Source organism: Accipiter gentilis, chromosome 9 (assembly GCF_929443795.1).
Source record: "Accipiter gentilis chromosome 9, bAccGen1.1, whole genome shotgun sequence".
In the NCBI taxonomy this organism is placed as follows: Eukaryota; Metazoa; Chordata; class Aves; order Accipitriformes; family Accipitridae; genus Astur; species Astur gentilis.
In genome coordinates, this window is record NC_064888.1 from 25,613,631 (window position 1) to 25,633,154 (window position 19,524).

At 41.4% G+C, this 19,524-nt stretch overlaps 1 protein-coding gene across 1 annotated transcript; it reads right to left on the bottom strand.

The window, feature by feature from the left end:
• Window positions 1-3,947: 3,947 nt before the first annotated feature.
• Window positions 3,948-12,782, bottom strand: SLC35G1 (solute carrier family 35 member G1). Its single transcript, XM_049809618.1, has 3 exons — window positions 12,541-12,782; window positions 8,224-8,404; window positions 3,948-7,702 (listed from the first exon to the last, which is right to left on the bottom strand). Exons 1-3 carry the CDS (start codon window positions 12,740-12,742, stop codon window positions 6,943-6,945), a joined length of 1,143 nt encoding a protein of 380 aa, XP_049665575.1. The 5' UTR covers window positions 12,743-12,782; the 3' UTR covers window positions 3,948-6,942.
• Window positions 12,783-19,524: the final 6,742 nt, after the last annotated feature.

A 19,524-nucleotide genomic window follows, 5' to 3' on the forward strand; every position in this document is an offset into this window, starting at 1 on the left:
TGTGCAAAAGTAGAATTAGTAGCCTAAATTAATCTTAACTCATCACAAATTACCCTAAAGAATTTAATAGCAAGAATATACTTGTCATTCCCATTTTTTTGGGGGGTGGGGGGGTGCTTTGGGTTTGGGTGTTTGCTTTTTTAAAGAATGCTTAGGACATATATTAGATATACAGACTGTATCTTATCCAGTAACATCATCACTGACGAGATGTCTAATTTCATTACAACATTCCCTCCAAATTCACTGACGTTCACAGGAAGGTGGCAGGCCCGCACTCCCCTTGTTCCCCAGAATTTCAGAGAGCATTGCCAAAGTCCTCCTGTACCCTCTAGAATGTTTTGCTTTCAGAGGGGGTGCAGGATGCAGTTTAAAACATCAGCAAAAAGAGTTTAAGAGATTATTCAGAGGTCTGCTGAGCAGTATTCTGTATAGTCATTTAAGTGCTTCAATAGCATTTGGACTCCTATTTAAATTTAGGTATTTACATTGTGTACATCACACTGTACTGAAACTTCTATTGTCCAAAACTGTGGATCTGGATTTTTAACAGGGTCTAATCCTACACATTAAGGAATAAATTAAGAGAGCTAGCCCCACCTACTGACAGAACAATCACAATACAGAGTGAAAAATGAACTTCATACTCGCTGACCAGAAATCATGCGTTTTCTTTCCACCTCTTTCACAGACCCCAGAATCACTTTATACCAGCAGGGCAAGAACTCAGATCTCTCATTTTCCTTTTGCTCAGTACATAAGCTCAGATGACAAAGTAGTTTCTCATTATCCTTTCCAGATCCTACTGTTACTTGACAGGATAATGTAGGAACTTCATTCAGTAGTGTCAGAATATAAAGTTCAATAGAAAGCTAAGTGAAGAATCAAAAGAATCAACTGAAACTTATTTGAACGGTTCATCTGCATATTGTATCTCATGTACTGCTTCCCGTGCTCAGGATTGTAAGAATGCTTCATCAAGTCAATAAGGGGATAACTAGCACTGTTCATAACTATTTTGCAACTTTAGTGAAGTTTGTTTTCCAAGTAATAATGGGAATGCTTTTTCCTTCTAAATCCTTTGATGCCTTTTCCCTTTGCTTTTTTTTGAGTGGATCGACATAATTCTGGAAATTTTTTTCAAGAGTCTTATTATTTAGTAATAGCTGTCATCTCTTCGTGTGCTATGTCACTATCCATTTGTAAACAAGGAAGATTTTAATGTTGTCTATCCAAAAAGCTCTTTTCACCCCCTTCCCTTAAAGCTTAAATTTCTGTATATTATATATTACATATTTATAGTTGTTCCAAAGAACCTACAGAACTGCCAAGAGAAAGTAGGAAATTTTCTCCACAAAATTATTTCACAATTATTCTTCTCCTGCCTATGCCTGGCACAGTAAGCTCTCTTAGAAGTACTTTGCTTTTCCTTTACTTTAGAGCCTCAGAAACAGATGGTGTCAAGTCAGCCTACAATGAGTTAATTTTTGAGCATATAAGGTGAAGATGAGGGTGCTGGATAGACAAGCTAACACTGCTAGTAATTCCCCACTATGTTAACTCGGCTTCCCTCATCTATTTATCTTTCTATAATGCTAAGTCAAGTCACGCCCAGAAATAAAGATTCATTACATGCACAAAGCTCTCAAGTAGGCTAATACCCCTGTCCAGTTGTTACCTTCTGCTCTTACAAAACCAGACAGCACTGCAGGAGGAAGCACTGTTTTAAGGGTAATTAAAAAATTACTACAAGCTTTTGGTAATATTTAGCAATGGTGGTGGTTTTGCAAATGAGGTTAATCTTTTTTTCTGCTTTTTTCACTTTGGTGAGAAGTTAATTTAATTATTGAAATACTAGATAATGGGAAGCACTGGGAAGAATTAAGTATCACCTTGTGACAGAAGTGACAAGACTTGAATTCAAATCATGATGTAAATAAATAAAACTAAAACCCCACAAAAACAAATTGCCACTTGGACACAGGAAAATTTAACTTTACTGACCTGTCAATGCCACAGTGTTTCCAGTTAAGAAACTGCTGTATGGAAGATGATGGAGCTTCTTTTCGTCTCTAGCTTGTTGCAGGGCATGAAAAAGGATGCAGCATGCTAATAGTAGCAGAATTTGAGGCATATGTTCATATTTAACAGTGACTGATTAACAGTTATTTCATAAAGCTTTTACAATCACTACATTCAAATATGTTCTAGTAATCAACGCAAAACCAGAGATTAATTCTTCAGGTTCATTTTATTAGCAATGAGGAATATAAAACTCTTAGGAAAATATTCTTAACATTTCAATATACAAGAATTGTCTATAAAAATATACTACTACATAACAAAGCCAGTAACTTCTACAAAACGTATCATTCAACATATATTTAACAATATATAGGACATAGTAAAAATCCTTTAATAAATGCTGAGGGTGTTTTTACCCCCTTTTTGTCAAGCAATAACTCATATAACATCAGAAATTACTCATTCTGATACACAGAAGTGTTATCACCATAGAAGTCTATGTATGTTCCACCCTGAAGTTACCTGCATCTGCAGGAACATAAAGCCACAACTTTTCTTTGGATGGACAGGCAGTTAATGACCACAAAAACATTCTGCTGGTAACTGCAACATCCTGCTGAAGTCAGTGTTGCACATCTGCTGTCAGCATTACCAACCCTGAATCCATGCAGGGACAGAGATCGTGGTTCTACTACCCTTGTGGGACTGATGCCACAGATGAGCCTACCATGGTTACCATGGTTAGAGAACTGGAAAACAGACTCCTCCTGGTTAACTACTGCTAGTTAGCAAGGAAATAACTTTTTTAAGAGGCTGCCTCTCTAGAAATAAGCTTTCTTCCAACAGACAGCTCTTGAACAACAGCTCAAGGAAGAGATGCTACTGCAGGGGGGGAAGTGTTTATACTAAATGATGATCAAGGGTAGTACTATCCATCTTGTCATTATCAATTACAGGAAGAGCCATCTTAGAACAGTTTTCGGAATTGGGAAAGAACCTAGTTTCAGAAGAAAAATGGCACATTGAACTAGTTATTTCACCAATGCTGTTATGCTGAAGTTACTTCATGCCTGGTGTTAGACAAATGCGGGAAATATATTTTAATTATGTAGACTGCCCTTGCCTACACAACGAGCTTGTCAAATTCTTAGTGTAGATGTATTTAGAGAGCTTTTGGAGCATACTCTGACAACCAACTTAACCTGAAAGAAATTGCCTGCTGCACAGTGACAGTACGTAGCTTTTTCAGCCACCAGCTTTCTCTAGAAGAGTCAGGTACATAAGGCTTTAAGGCTATAAAGTCACACTGAAGACAACGGATGATTACAGTGTTTTGCATAGTAAAGAACATAAGAAACATGCTTGTGATGCATCAGTAACAACCAAATCTTTTTACCCGGTGTTTATGTGCAAAATAACTGATAATTAATTATTACTCTTTCTATTCAGGATCCAGTGAAACCAGTACATTGAATTAATATGTTGAAATTCAAGAGAAACTTCACTCTATAGCATAGCAATTGCAATCCAACAACATTCCATCATATTACAAAGGAAGGACTTCCTATTAGAAAAGTACATTTATCAAACTTAAAAATACAGGTGATTAACATTAATAATATATTTCTGACTCAAAGCTCAGAAAACTAACATTTGACCCTGAGAAACTTGCTGTATTAAAACTTAAAAAGCTAAAAAAGATTTTGAAAGTAAAAATCTATCCAAGAAAAGAGGAAAAAAAAAAAAAAGGAAAAAATCAGAATCTGAAAGAATCAAGGCTCAGCCAGTTTCATTCTGATCCTCAAACTGTTAAGCTCCAGAAGAAAAAAAAAAAAAAAAAGTTTGACCATCTTCACAGGAATTGTAAGAAATATTTTCAATTTAAAAAAACCCCAACATTTTCAGGTATCCATATTTTTGTATAATTTCATTCTTTTCAAGGCTTCCAACTAAAATTTAGGCTTTCAACCTACATTTGAGAGGAAGAAAAAATTTAAAATTGAGGTGCTTGAAAAAACTTAAAGCTTAAATGTCTTCCATCCCCAAAATCATCTAGAAAAGCTAGCTACAGAAGCTAGCGTGTCATGCTTTATGACTAGAGAAGCCCTAGTCAAGTCCTTCATTCTCATACCAGTTAAACAATTCTCTAAAAGATGGATCAAAATCAAAATAATGTTCCAAAAAACCCACAATGTTCTCCAACATAGGATCTTGTTTAAATTATTATTTTAACAACTTAAGTATTTAGGAAGTTTTAGGAACATCAAAAGGAAATAAGTAGATTGAGCCATAAGGAAACCCTATAGGTTTGGACAAAGAAAAAAAATAATCATCTGGGGTTTTTGGCACTACAGGTATGGAAATATATCAAAAGAGTTTCTGCAAGAACTTGAGAGAAAAATTACCAATCTCTCTATCAGGTTGTTGATTTCAGGTCAGCTTTGTTAAGGGCAAGAAAACAGTCCTTTCTTCAGTAGTCTGCTCTTCTCTATTAAGTGTAAACAAGTTTCATTGAAATCATACCACCTAAAGATTTTTTTGATATAAACTTCCACATCATTTTTATTCTGTACTGACAAAGCAGCATTCATACTCTGTAATTTAAACTATTATCTAATTCCCCTTCCTAATGTTTTCACACTGTCATCAAGTTCAGGCTACTCTGGTTTTGCCCTCTCCAGCAACCTTACTAAAAAGTTATGTAGCTGGATCAGCTCACACAACCACATAAGCCTGAGCACTGAGCCAACGGGAGGGAGGAGGACCAGCTGACAACCCAAGTTGACATCAGTATGAACTGCTTTGGAACCACACCTTTATAACTGTCAATTCAAACACATGCATATTAAACATGAAGTGAAGCCATAAAAAATGCAGTCTGTTTTCCTGCCCTCCCCTGAAAGCTGTTGCTCAATGGCAGTGATGGCTGAGCAGCAGAAGAAACAATCCTAGTTTACAATTTCAAAGTACTAAGTGAAATGGGTGCCAAACTGGAATTTTGTTATTACATCGGGCTTTAAAGAGATGCAAAAGCAGCTCATACTTACTCCTGACCTTGTCAGCAGTAGCTGAACTTTAGCCTTCAGAAGAAGCAGAGAATGGACAGCTATAAGCAGGAACTGATTCTATCACTCAAGTGGAGTCTGCTCATGTCCATAAACATATACGGATTCAGTGTGCTGGTTTACGTACAGAATCTTGCACAAAGATGGCTCCTCACACCCAGATACGTCCCAAAGTACTACACACATTCCAGTCCTTCGGGACTCAGGTCCCTAGATCTGCCCTGCCGGGATGCAATGCTTATTGGCAAAAGAAAAGATATGTGACTGGAGCAAATCAAAATAACGAACACCTGCCACCTTTAGTGATTTTGAAAAAACACATGTATCAAGTCTACAGCACACAGCATTCTCCTTCAGAAAAAAACACAGGAGTGAGTAAATAACTGAAAACCATCTGATGATGCGAAGGACCAAATAAAGACCCAAGCTAATATTTTCTTTAAGCATTACTGAGACAAGACCCAGAAGTACCTAAGATTCCATTTGGGAAAATCCTTCTACCTGATACTAAACATATATTCCTCCTCAAACATGAAGGACACGAAGATCAATAACACAAGCCTGTTTTCTTAGTATTTGTCGCTATCAAGATAAAGCCTACAAAAGTGAGAAGATGTGTAAGAGAAGTGACTAAGTGCAGATTCAAGAGGGCCAGCTGGAGAAATGGGGCTGTAGCTGCCCACTAGCACTGCCTGATGTAGTGTGGATGCCTCCGTGGCACGAGATGTGTACACACAGCTCCACCCTCCCATCAAGCTCTCCTCAAACCTGTTCTGTAGAATCTCTGCTATGATCTTGGCCAACCTGCATTTTCTCTGAAACTGTAATTACTCTGCACCCTTGTAAATTCTTAGGATATAGGCAAATGCTTTATTGTAAATCCTCCTAACTTTATGAAGGCCATGAAGACTTAAACTTGGTCTCATAAAGAACTTTTGTACAAAAGAATCTAAACAAAAGGGTCATAAGCAGCATTTAAAATAACCTATATTAAATATCTAAAAATTACAATTTTTTGCATAGAATAAAGAAAAGTGCAGCTACAGCTTAACATTCCATACCACAAGAAATAGCTAATTTACAAGTGGTATACAATCAACTGTTGTCTTGCCTCACCAAGACTGCAGCAACTAAAGACACGTTTATTGGGAAAATCACATTAAAAAAAAGGGGATTAGGTTGTTTCATTATGCCTGCAAAGCAAGTGCAAACATTTAAAATTTGTTTTAAAAGAAAGCAAAGCTGATAGATAATTTTCACAAGTTAATTTTCCCTTGATATTGCTTGGAAAGATGAAATAGCCTTTGTTCTTTTAGAATCCAAATTAAAAATAAATCCCCATTTGGCATCTGTTTTGTGGAGAAAAAAAAATTAGAAAGCTTGTAAATATGCAAGCTTTATCTGTTCTATAAAAGTTGGATGTTTATAGGATTATAACTCTTTGTTCCCTTCTAACTTTTGTACTGGAATCCCTCTGGTAATCAAGCACAGAATAGTATTAAGTAAGCCTGGGAGACTGATTTGCACTGCTCAGAAGAACAGAGAAAGGGTCTAAGAAGTGGAGAATCAGGTATTGTAAGAAAATAATAACCAAAAAACTATTGTCCACTTTTGACAGGAAGCAAACAACTTTTAAGTATCTTTCTACTTCTCATATTTGCATGACTAAATATAAGAAAAGCATGTATCTAATCAGTTGTAAAAACATCTTCAATTTGGCTTTTTTTTTTTTTAAATCAACATATTTTATTGGATATAACTTGGTAATTGAGATATTTAAAATAAATAAAAATAAATATTGTATATATATTTTAAGATTGCTTGTTTCTGTAATGAGTTAGTGTCTGTATTGTTATATTTCATTTTCTTTAGCTTTTTTCAAGCTTTGTCGCCACTTACGAATGGCAGTTCCACAACTACTAGCTACTACGCAAAGGGCACCTCCCACAGTCCACCAAGTTGGCAGATGATTGAGAAAAAGAATTTGTAAAATAAAAGCAAATACCACATCCATTGTTTTCATTATGGCTACAGGTCCAGCTTTCTCTATCTGTAATGCTTTTGTGAGAAATATCTGACCCCCTAACCCTAACAAGCCTATTAAAATTAGAAGAACCCTATCTTTACCACAGTATGGTAAACGCCATTCATTCATAACAAACAATGCTATAACACATCCAATTAAACCAATGACTGCATAATACCAAATTGACAAAAAATAATGCACAGATTTTCCCACCTTCCTTAGTATAACAAAAGTCAAAGCTGCAGATACTGTGCTTGTGATCGCTGCTATAGTTCCTTTAAGGTGATCTGTATAACTTCCTTCAATCCCCGTAACGTTTGACCCAAACAGAAATGGTGGTCTGGCAATAACAACTACTCCAGTGATTGCGAAGAGGGTAAACAGAAGATCCCAAATACTGTATTTCTCTTTGAGAAAGATCCATGCCAGCAATGATGTAAAAACAGGACTGCTAAAAGTTATAACAGTGGCATCAGCTAGTGGCATGACTTGGAAAGCATAGTAGAGAAGAATCATTGCGCTAGAGCCAAGGAATCCTCGGAAGAAAAGAAAAATTCTTTTACCTTTTGGTCCCAAAAACCCTGTTCTGAAAAACAGAAATGTCACGTTAATGTCACTGGCTTGCTTATTTCATGACCAACATCCAATCACATTTAAATGTACACACCCTTCTAGATTGTACACACTTCTCTAGATGAGGGATTTATCTCGAATATCAAAATATTTTTAACTGATCACAGACCAATTTACTCCCATCACCACATGCAGTCACATTCAGAGTGAGGAACCTGTTCTTCTAGCTATTACTTTTTTGCTTGCAAAACAACCCAAGAGTATCTACAAATTACCTTCTATTTTTTTTAAGAACACCCACTTCATGGAACATCAATACATTTGATATAATCCCTGCAGAAACCTCTACAATTCAGGGAGTCAAAGATTTTCGGTTTTCTGAATTGTATTAAGAAACTATCAACTAATCCAAAACAATGCAGTTACACAACTGAAGTCTGAATTAAAGTAATATTACAATCTGATTTAAGTGAGTGATAATTCTAGATCTATTTTTAAGAAATAACTTTAAATTTAAACATTTGCTACACTTACTTGTAATATATTAAACCAGGAAGAACAAATGCCATTTGGAAAACACATCGAAAGGCACTCACTTCCACTGAATGTACATCTTCTATTTTTTTAAGAAATAAAGAGGCCACTGAGAAAAGGAAGGCAGACAGTATGGTATAAAACAGACCAAGTCCTGGACACGCAGCTTTTTTCTTTGTTCCTGCAACAGATAAACTCCAGTTAATAATAATCTATTGGAAGATTTCTTAGGTCAGGCGGCTGTACATACTGCAGTGCTCCACACATTTGTAGCTACTCTTGTGGTAGAGGACAGAAGCAAAAGAAACAAATGCAAATACTACATGTATTTACCAGACCTACCTTGAAAATATGTTTCACTGACCACCACGGGTCTCCTTTTTTTCTTAAAACAGGAGATAAGAGATGAACTCTTAACACTTCGGATACAGAACTTCTCAGAGTTCTACATGAGTTAGTAGGCTTTACTTCTTGGAGGCATCAGACTAGTTTGAGTGATTCACTATAGAACTAGTCGCATGATTATGACCACCGCTCAAGGACCAATGAATACCCATGACTGCAAAATGGTCCATGGTCAGATTCTGAAACACTGAAACTCATTACCCTGGGAATCATCTGATTATTGAGTCAGTTAACTAAGGTTCATAAGCAACAATTCAATTTCCTTTCTCGCAAATACACATATGTAAAAACTGTGTGCAGAACCTCACTTTTGTTATACCTCATGTTCATTTTGCAGCTAAATCACTCCAAATTTGACCCAGACCTACAGAAGTTATATATAACATTTTTATCTTGCTCCAAGAATCCAACTATTTTCCTCAAATAAACATCAAATACACATTTTTAAGCAGGAGAAATTTAGGTGACTAGTTTTAAAACATCATAGGCCTGCTTAAGGTACTGGTATCTATCACAGTTCCACGAAGACCTTCATTTCACCTTAGTTTATGCTTATTTATCAGACCTTCTCTTCCTGAAGTAGCTTCCCAAGTCTAATGGTTTCTATTAAAAAAAAAAAAAAAAAAACCAAGCAAACAGAGAGCGTGAACTGCTGCTGACCTCAACACCGTCTCCAAAGAAACCAGCCTTTTTTGTTATTGCTTTGCTGCCTAAGAGGAACAGTCTTTCCACTGAACCTAGAGGTGAACACCATGGAAGAGCGAACCCATCTAAAAATTTGAGTGCGATGTTACTTCACTACCTCTTTTCTTTCTGTCTGCATAAAACATTGGGAGTTACCCTTTCTTCTACAACACCCTCTAAAGATAAGAGCAAGAACTCCATATCCCTGAGGCAGTGTTTTGAAAAAACGGTGCCTCGTGGAGCCCTGAGTCTCCCGGATCCTCTAAAACACTATCAGCAGGGCACTGCTCTAAGTCACTTAGCAATGAAGTATGGTTTTGACGGGGGTTTTTTTGTTTTGCTTCGGGTGTGGTTTTTTGGTTGGGGTTTTTTTTTGTTTGTTTTTTTCTTTTTTAGTTAACAAAACTTGTCACAACCATTTTGATCCTCCTTGAGATCAGACTGAGAAACTGCATCTTACTACCTGACAGCTGAGGCTGTGGGCTGATGTAGTGTGTATAGAGTATTGGTTCTGGCTTTAACAGTTCTAGGGGCCCAGGCTTTACACCTGCAACCAGAATTTAAAGTAGGCAGAAGGCCTGCTTTTCAAGGAGTCCAGCCACACTACAGCTGAAAACGGATGACAGTTTCTACTAGAAATACTTCTATTTAGCAACAGCCAATTACATAAAAGTGACTATAAAAACTACCAACAACCAACACTGGACCAGGACATCTACCAACTATGAAACAGAGTGGATTTAAAGAACGCTCATGAATTGCAAAACATCCTAATCCACAGTCACACAACAGAACTACAAAATCAACGACATCTCTAATATTATAGCAAAAGGAATCAGACTGGCCTATAACTGAAATGGGAAATCCAAACCCACACTGGCTTACGGATGAATGCAGCACAAACAGAACTATTAACTTTTATTTCAGGGACGACAGCTTGTCTGATTACTACAGAACGAAGCCAGTCTAAACAATGGAAGTGTTGAAATGGAAAACCCCATCAAATTAAAGCAAAGTAAGCTGAAATGCTCTTATACCCAGAACTAAGCTTTGGATTTGAAGGAACAAAGAAAAACCAGAAGAAACTCATTTTTGTAAGCTACCCAACATGCCAAGTCTATCAGAAACAGTATCCTGTAATATTAGAATTTAAACTATCAACATTTCATATTGCCAAAGTATGTACTCAGTGCAATGAGAAAGTGGTTTATTTCCTTTTAAAAATAAAATGGTACAAGTTCTTCCACCAGAAACAAGAACTGCAGTTCTGAAGAGTACTTATTCCAAAATAAGTTGTAAGGAGAAGTTAGGTTAAGATAACATTCCCACCCCACAAAATATTAAGCCTCCAAACACTAGCCCAACACCATCAAAATTCTCAAGCCCTCATGCTTTTTTAAAAAAGTGTAGCAGTCTGAAAATAAAAAAGTTTCAAGTAGTACCCAAGTCCTCTTTTATGAGTGGCTACAGATTTGAGATTTGGTTTTCCAATGTTATTCCCTGGCCATCTCCACACGTAAGGCTTTCAAACAATCGTCCACTCCTGTTCTAAGTCCTAGTCAAATGCCTTCCATTGCATGCCATTTTCTGGGTAAATTCTTTTTGTTTGCGTTTTAATGCCATGCTTTCTTGCAAACAGTTTTTATACTTGCAAAACGTATACAGTGAAAAAAATCAGGCTTCTCACATACATGCATCTTGAGAACAGTAGCAGAGGCAGAAGGGTACTGGCTGTAGGGAAGGTGGTCAGCGAGAAGATGATTCTCCCAGACCTTCAGGAGAGCCAGAAGAGGGTGATCTGTTCTTCACACCGTAAGAAGCAGAACAGCTCTTTCACAGACTTCAGGAAAGCGACAGGAGCACAACAGCCTGCATATGAACTAATCACGGTCATGCAGACAAGGTCTAGGCATGATTCATAAAGTTCAGCTGTTGACTCAATTAACATTTTGCTAGAGAGACTACCAAAAAAAAACCCCAAACAAAAACCCAACCTAAAATGTATTTTTTGGTGAATAAATGCAAGTTTCTCAGCATTTCAAATATTGGGGTTTTTTTCCCCAAGCTTTGCCTCAGAAGTGATACTAATGTGAATTTCACCTTAGTTATGCTATCTCTTCCGGCCTCTCCACAGCTCACTAGCTCACAAAGATTGCCATTTTATCCATTTTCTGCTGGAAGGTCAACTATAGTCCATATTTAATGAGAAACACACTTCCAGTGAAGTTGTTTAAAAGTTACACATGCTGAAGTACTTCAGGTAACAACTTCAAAAATTATTTTAAGATGGCATTTATGTTTTAAAAGGAAGCCACATTAAACTTACAAAAACATGTTGCGTATTCCACTGTAAGTTTGTGGCTTTAACGATTCAAAGTGACCAAGGAGCGAAGCACGGATTGAGACAAAACGAGGAGGACGCTCACGTTAAAGCGAGGGAAGAATTACCAGGGAAGTCATAGCTGCAAGTACAGGGACTTGCTGAACAGCGCTCATGCCCCTTCGAATCCACACATTTACGGTGCCAGAAGTTCACGCTGCTAGACGGCACCTCGATTTACCCAAACCAGGCAAGCCTTACTTTAGAACTTTGGCTACAGGAAGTACTCTTTTCCCGAGGGATAATCCCCACGGCAGCTCTCGCAGCCCTACGTGTCGAAGCGACCGAGCAGCAGCCCGCCCCTGGGGACGGCAGTGAGCGGTGCGCGGCCGCAGCGGCCCCGAGCGCTCTGCCGGCCCCCGGGGCCGGGGGGGCCCGCACCGGGCGCCGGGCCCGAGCCGAGCCCGGCGTACAAGCACAAGGGCCAGCGCCACGGAGGGGGTCGTGCCTGCCGCTTCACCTACTTCTTCACCAGGGTCCGGCCAGCCCGGTAAAGAGCGGGGGGGGAAGAGGGCGAGGCCGAACGCGCTCGCAAGGAGCCCGGCGTCCCCCGCCGGGCAGCAGGTGCGAGCCGCCGCGGCCGGGGACGGCTCGGAGGCGGCGGGGCTCCAGCCTGCCCCCCCCGCGGGCAGCCGGCGGCGGGGCCGACACAGGTGCCGGGCCCCGCTCCGCGGCCGCCCGACCTCGCTCGGCGCCCCGGCGGCGGCGCCGCCGCGCCCCGGTGCCCGCGGGGCCCCTTCGTCTTCTTCCGCCCCGCCGGCAATGTCACCCCGAGAGCGGGCAGCCCAGCCGAGGGGGGGGCGCTGCCCCCGCCCCCCGCCCCGCTTGCCAGACTCCCCCCTCCTCACCAGGTGCCTTGCAGCAGCGCGGCCAGGACAAGCCCGAGCAGCAGCCACGAACGCGGCGCTCTTCGGCGCCCGCCGCCTCCATGTCGGGCGCCGGGCACAGGCACGGCAGCCCCGCGCCGTCCTCCCGGCTCAGCGGCACCTCCGGCTCCTTCCCGCCCGCGGCCGGAACAGCGGCGGCCTCGCCGCCCTGACACAGCACCATGCGGACGCCGGGCTGCCCGCGATGCTACCGGCTCCTCGCAGCCGGCAGCCACCTGGCCTCCTGCGCATGCGGTGCCGCCGCCCAGCGCCGGCCGGCTCCCTCCCCCGCCCCGCAGCGCCGGGCACCCGCGGAGCGGCGGCGGGGGGGGGGACGACGGACACACGGCACACACACACACACACACACGACTGTTCCAGGTCGCGACTTAACCACCCCCCGCAGTCAGGGCCCCGCCCGGAAGCAGCGGGGTTGCCAGCCCCCCTCCCGCGGCAGGCACCTGCCCGAAAGCCCGGCGGGCGCCACAGGCCCCTTGCCGGGCCAGGAGGCAGCGGCCGGCCGGTTCCTGCCCGGCGTCCCTCAGCCCCCGCGGTGACCCCCCCCCCCCCCCCCCCGAGAAGGGCTCGGCGCGGGGCGGGCGGCGGAGGGCCCTGGCCCGGGCGAGGGGCCGGGGCTCGGCGGGGAGGAGCGAGGCTCCGGTGCCTCGGGAGGGGGAGCTCTCGTCTCGGCGGAGAGAGGAGCGGAGCTGGCCCCCGCCGGGCGGCCGGTGGGGTGGGGTGGGGTGGACACACGAGTGGAGTGGGGGTGCTCGGCGGCCCGCGAGGTGCGGGGCGGCACAGGCCGCGGCTGCCGCTGGGCAGCTTCGTGCGGCGGTGCGCTGGCGAGGCAGTAGGGCTGTGGGAAAGGATGACGCCAAGTTACTTCAGGGGCGTTGTTGCGTCATCTGAGCGCCTGAAATAAAAGCGTGCCGCTGTTGCCGTCCGAGGGACGGATACCTCAGGGGATCGGCTCACCAGCCTGCTCACGGGCAGGATCTGCCCCGCGATGATAGAGCTTTTATTACAGCTTCTCCGTAGTCCGAGTGTCACGGTTTCAAACCCTACTGCTCCGAGCTCCGCACCGGTTTAAATAGCTCGGCTTTCCTTCAGTGGGCCCATGAACATTTAATTGCCGTGTCAGCGAGCAGCGGCGGCGGCAGCATCTCTCCGCGGAAGAGCTGCTGCCTGCACCAGCCGCACTCGCAGAGGTCAAAATGGAGACGGGAACCTGGTGGGCGACTTAGTCATCCTGTGTGCTTATGAAAAGCCTTACGGGATTGTTAGTAGGGTACAAAAATCATTTAACCGCCTTCTCACAGTATGTTTTCCTTAAAAAGAACCAATGCCACCTATGTCTTTGGGCAGGGGCATCAGAAAGGGGAGGTGGCGCAAAGAAATAGGGAGTAGCACCTTTTCCTTACCCACCGAAAAGTGCAGAGAAAAAGAACTAGACTAAATTTCAAATTTAGTCTCAAAGTTCTTCCCTTTTGAGCAAGCTGAGCTGTTACCGATAATTAAAATAGGGAGGAATTTCTATTCAAAGCAGCTCACACTCATCCTTTAGCTGCATAAATTAATCTGTGTTTATTTCTTGATTCTTAACAAGGGGAAATGTAACCTATAGCTTTAACGAAATGAGTACTAAATGGTAAATCCAAGCTATTTCACAAAAGCTATTTCAAGCTTTCCCTCAAGCTACCTCATAAAAGCTATTTCAAGCTTTCCTTGTCTCTGATTTAGTACGTTTTATAGTCCATGCTAACCCATCAGAGGCAATAAGTATTTCATTATCTCGGAGCTAGCATTTGATTAATATGACCAGAATTCTTTCCCAAATTATTCTTAACTAAAAATGAGATGTGTTATATCAATTATTAAAAGAGAGAAAATACATCAATTAAAAAGTTTGTGTTGAAATCAGGATTAATTCTTTCTAAAGATATGCATTATCTGAACTCCTCTTGCTATAAACTAAGAAAATAAGTAAATGTCCGCTGCACTAGACATAAACTACTTCTATTAAAGCTCCTGTCAGCGTAGTCCTCTACAAAGTCTGTATTGAAAGCTTTACTAAGTCTTTCCTCTGTGGAGATGCAGTGGCAGCTATATGCCCCACAAAAGGGAGAATCAGGCCAGCCAAGTTTCCCAAAGAGATGCCCTTAATTAAGAAGTTGCTTTGGCCTGATGCACTTCCCTATCCCTCAGAGTTTGTTTTAATTTAGAGAGGGAGGTGCAAATAAACCTGGCAGCCTGCTGCTTCCCCAGGAAACTTAGACTTCTCTCTACTCCAAGGCCGCTTTTACAGGTCGCTGTTCCATGAATCGCCAACACAAAGTTAGAGCTGTCTTTCCCCAGAGAAGTTTCGGTAAAAGACAGCAGTGGAGATTCTGCCTCTCGCCAGCCGTCCTGGGGTGGCAACCCCGCAGGTCTCTAGGAGGAAGACCTGGCACATCTCCCGGCCGGCCAGCGTGGAGAAGGCTTGCAGAGCACATGCACCCACAAGAAAGCCTATCTTCACGGTCACTAGGTGACTTACCTCTGTAGTCATCAACAGCAAAAACAGTTGGCTAGCTTGAGTCTTCAGTGAAGAAAACCAGAGCCAAAACATTTAATCCATAGTACAGACACAGAACAAAATTTAGTGAGTTCTTACGATTTCTGGCTATTTGTTTATATACTTTGTTAAAATATGCAGATTATGTATTCATTTTATAATACTGCCACTGTGAAACCCAAAGTAAAATTTTTAAGTGACACGGTGCTGAATACTGTGCTGTAGAGAGTTTTGAAGAGACTCTGCAACAACCCCCTCTGCACCCCCCCATGTCTGGCTTCAAAAGGGAACATCTAAGGGCAGTGTTTGTTTATGCCAAGATACACAAAGTGTTCTGTTTGCTCCTGGTCAAACTGCCAGGCTTGTCTCAGCTTGAGAGCTTCCAAGTTCTACTAGTCAAGTACAACCCTCTTCTCTGAGTAAGGAGTGTACTTCCAAAATGACAGAGCAGTTGCAGCTGCCCAAACTAACCAGTAGGCAAAAGTAATTTGCAGTCACGCTGCCCTAGATTGGAAAATTAAGTAGCTGCATAAATGTGACAGGTCAATGTTTTATGCAGCCCTTTCAAGTACAGATTAAGCCTCGTCCGTGTAATACGGTGCTCAGAACTAGCTGTTCCTTTCTCCAGCACATTGCTAGCTTGCAACCAACAGGAGAGCAGTAAGGACCTCCTATAGTACCTTTCCTGAGTGCAAAGCCCATAAGAAAAGCTTTAGTGAGCCTGGTCAATTTGACCCTTGAAAATTAAACTGCAGCACCAGCTAGAATGGCATTTATCTGGTTTCCATAATACCATAAGCCCAGAGAGGGAGCCACCTTCTCCTGCGTAGTCACCACTCTCCACAGAGAGCTTTCTTGGGTTACTCTCTTCAAAGGAGGAATATTCTCATCCTCATCCAGAATTTAGGCGGACCGTTTTTGTCATAATAAATGCCAGGAACAAGTCAGTGCTTCATCGCAGGTTGAGATATAGACCTGACAGGTACTTAGTGAAGTACTGTAATGCATCACTGGTCTGGGTTTGTGTGCCTGGTGAGGGATCCTTTAGTGTTCGGTTTCCACCTCCTTGCCTGCAAGTGCTGTCTCCGACTCCTCAGAGTGGCTTTTCAGAAACTCTTAACAGGCACAAATGACAAAGCAATTATGTGAGTTTTGTGGAGAACCGTGGGAGTTTTCTATGAGATTATAAGAACTTTATCCACTATCACATAATTTCTTTTATCCACCGCTGAGCCATCCTAATAAGCTTTTTGAAACACTGCTGCCTCGTGGAGGTTTAGTGAGAACTAAATAATCCCAACCCAGGGAGCCCTAGAACTGAACCAGCCCTTCCTCGCCCCACCTAAGGGCAATGCTAAGGGCTCCGCAGAGCACCGGCAGAAAAGACAGCAGGCTGGGTTCCTGGGTACTGCACGTGGAACACCCTGGTGACTTCTATCCCAGTTTGATCTTAACATAGCTGTGCCAGCACAGTTACGTACTGCTTAAGCTATAAAAATAGTAGCAGATTTAAATCAAAACAGCAGTCCGTACTGATGGCTTTTATTCTGTAAAAATGCTAATTCTGTAAAACCATTTTTAAGATCTTCATTTGGGATTTAAGTTGCTTAGCAATAAATTTATTAAAACTAACATAGGCTAGTGCAAAGGAAGTAACACAATAAATAATAAACTTGCATTTGTTCCTTTCCTTCTGAAAAGGTTTAACAAAAAAATAGATAAGAATTACTTTATCAGCTTCTGAAATGGATCCAGCTCTTAAGTGCATTGCAATAACCATTTACCTCTGCACCCGAATGCCATAAAACAGATGATTATTGGAGCACCAAGGAGTTTCATTGTCCCGGTCATTCATTCAAACTTCTGGTCAACCCGGAGTTGTTGTTTGGGAATCATAGAACAGCTGAGGTAGATGGGCACATCTGGTGCCTTGAAAGGTTGTCTAGTCCAAACTCCCCTGCTCAAAGCAGGGTCAGCTGGAGTTCAGGGCTGTGTCCCTTGGGGTTTTGAATATCTCCGAGGATGGAGACTGTGCCACCTCCCTGGGCAACATGCTCCAGTGTTCAATCACCCTCACAGTAAAAAAAAAAAAAAATTAAAATGAATGAGCCCTTGCAGTTTCGCAGCCCAGTGAAGATGTGGTCCAGATGAGCTGCTGCCGCTCCATCAAAATTCCAGTGCATGTCTTAGTGGTTTTTATATCCGTCTTATGTGCTAGAAGAGACCTGTATTTTTCAGCTTCCCTGTTAAGGTGGACGGTGCGTGATACTCAGTTTTGCTTTCACCACAAATTGCTTCCACACCTATATATACGACTGTTGTACAAACATTTAATCTTGTGTCAAAGAGCATGTTCAGAGTATCACAGTTTTCCTCCTCCTGAGTTGGTGGTTGTACTGAATAGTACTACAGTAATAGGAGATAGGCTAGAACATTGTCATAACAGGGAATCCTGCTATTACAGTCAATATAATGGCGAGATCCTGGGGCTCTTTTTAATGGTGTTTTTCATATTGCAGTATTAGCAGTTGCTGTTCAGGAAACTGAAAGTATTGAGACAAGTACATTCAGGTAGAAGTATGTAGCAAAAAACTTCTGTGGTTTTCAGAATGAAAGATAATTTTTTTTACTACTTCTGAAGAATTGAAAAATAATGGATAAACAGGACAATATTCAAATTCTGCTTCTATACTTGTTTATGTGCTTTCAATCCAGTATTAAAGGTGTGCTGCTTAGCTGATTTTGGTCACATAAGGGTCACGCAACATTGCTTCTCTCCTCAGATCCTTAACTACACTGCTTGCTAAGCACTCAAGTCTCTGTAGCTAGTATTCATGGAAGGATAAATTAATAATTTTCCATGTGCACTGAACACTGTAGGCTTAGTGTTTTCTTTCTTGTATTTCACATAAAATTCTGAAGAATGTATGCAAATCTAGGTGGTGATCCTTAAATTAAAAATATTATATCATTTTCGGTTCTCTTTAAGCACATGGAAAAGGCTGTTATTCCAATACAGCTTGGACAAAAAAATCTTTTATTTTAAAGTCTTAATAAAAAAGCTATCTGATTCTTTCTCTTTCTTTCTCTATCACTTTGTGTCCACTGAAGAACATAAACACCTAAGCAAACCACTAGTAGCTCGCTGGTAGGCAACGAAATGAACGGGAGTACTGATTTTGTTGATCATAAATGTATTTGCCACAGGCCAAACCACTGTAAGTTTTGTAAAGCATGGTGGCTGGTGGCATTCGGGTATTTGCCCTGCTACTCAGAGAAAACAGCAGCACTTGCTGCCTTGCTGCAGTGAAGTTTTACGTATTGTTATCATGCAACAAGTATACCATGCTAAAAAAGGCAAAACTTAACTGAGTTAATCAGTTAATCTCAATGAACAGAGTTTTTAATGGTAATTGTATATTTTTATATATATGTATATAGACCCCATGTGCCTCTATCTCAGGTGTATCTTAGGTGCATACACATACATGTGTATGTATTTAGTCTATACTGTGATACAGTGAAGGTAATGAACATAATTCCTACATGTTTCAAACTAGCAGTGCTTGATAAAATATAACATTGTCAAGGGTATTACTTCTACTTCTTTAGGAGAATCTATATTTCGAATATAAACTTGGCAAAGTAACCAACATGAAAGCCTGAATTTGGAAAAATCTCCTTTCTGGCAAAAGAAGTGTGGGTGGTGTTTTATTCAGACATATTGTTTCATTTGTTTGGTTGAGGGTATCTGAGTCCTCACTATATCTAAAAATTTTCCAGGAAAGTGCATATACTTTTTTTTTTTTTTTTTTTTTTTTTTTATATATACTAGAGGAACATGGATTTGCTGTAACACAGTAACTGTCATAATTCCCTTTTCAGTTCTTTATTGGGGCCATTTAGGCAGTGAAGAGCTTGCAGCCTTGGCTTGTTACCTTTCCCTTACTGTACCTTCTGATCTGATGTGTCAGTACTATTGCTAGGAATGCAGAACATCATCAGATTATCTGTAAAACTAACTAAAGCTCTGTTCCCTTTGGATAACTTTTTACTCATAAAGAGTAATATCATCCAGTGCATACAGAAATGCACAGTGAACAAAAATAAAATAAGAGAAAATGAACAAGGAACCCAGAAAAAAACCACCAAACATTGATGGCATTTGATGTGTAGAAGAGAAGAAATGGGCATGCTAGCATTTATATATGGATTGCCCTGGGTAGGTGCTCCTCCTGGTAGCTGCTTAAATTTAGATATTTCCAAAATAAAATGCTTTATTTTGGAAATATCTAAATTTAATGTTTTGACATTTTCAGCCCCCAACATCTTTTTCATTTAAAATTATTTCCCAAATCCATCCCAGTTTCTGGATCTTTCAAAGAATCATGTTTGGCAATTTTAATAACTTG

Coding starts and splice junctions, on each gene's coding strand:
- SLC35G1 (XM_049809618.1), bottom strand. CDS start 12,742: ATGGTGCTGTGTCAGGGCGGCGAGGCCGCCGCTGTTCCGGCCGCGGGC. Junction 8,405..12,540: donor GCGCTGCTGCAAGGCACCTG/GTGAGGAGGGGG, acceptor TATCTGTTGCAG/GAACAAAGAAAAAAGCTGCG. Junction 7,703..8,223: donor CCTGGTTTAATATATTACAA/GTAAGTGTAGCA, acceptor TCTGTTTTTCAG/AACAGGGTTTTTGGGACCAA.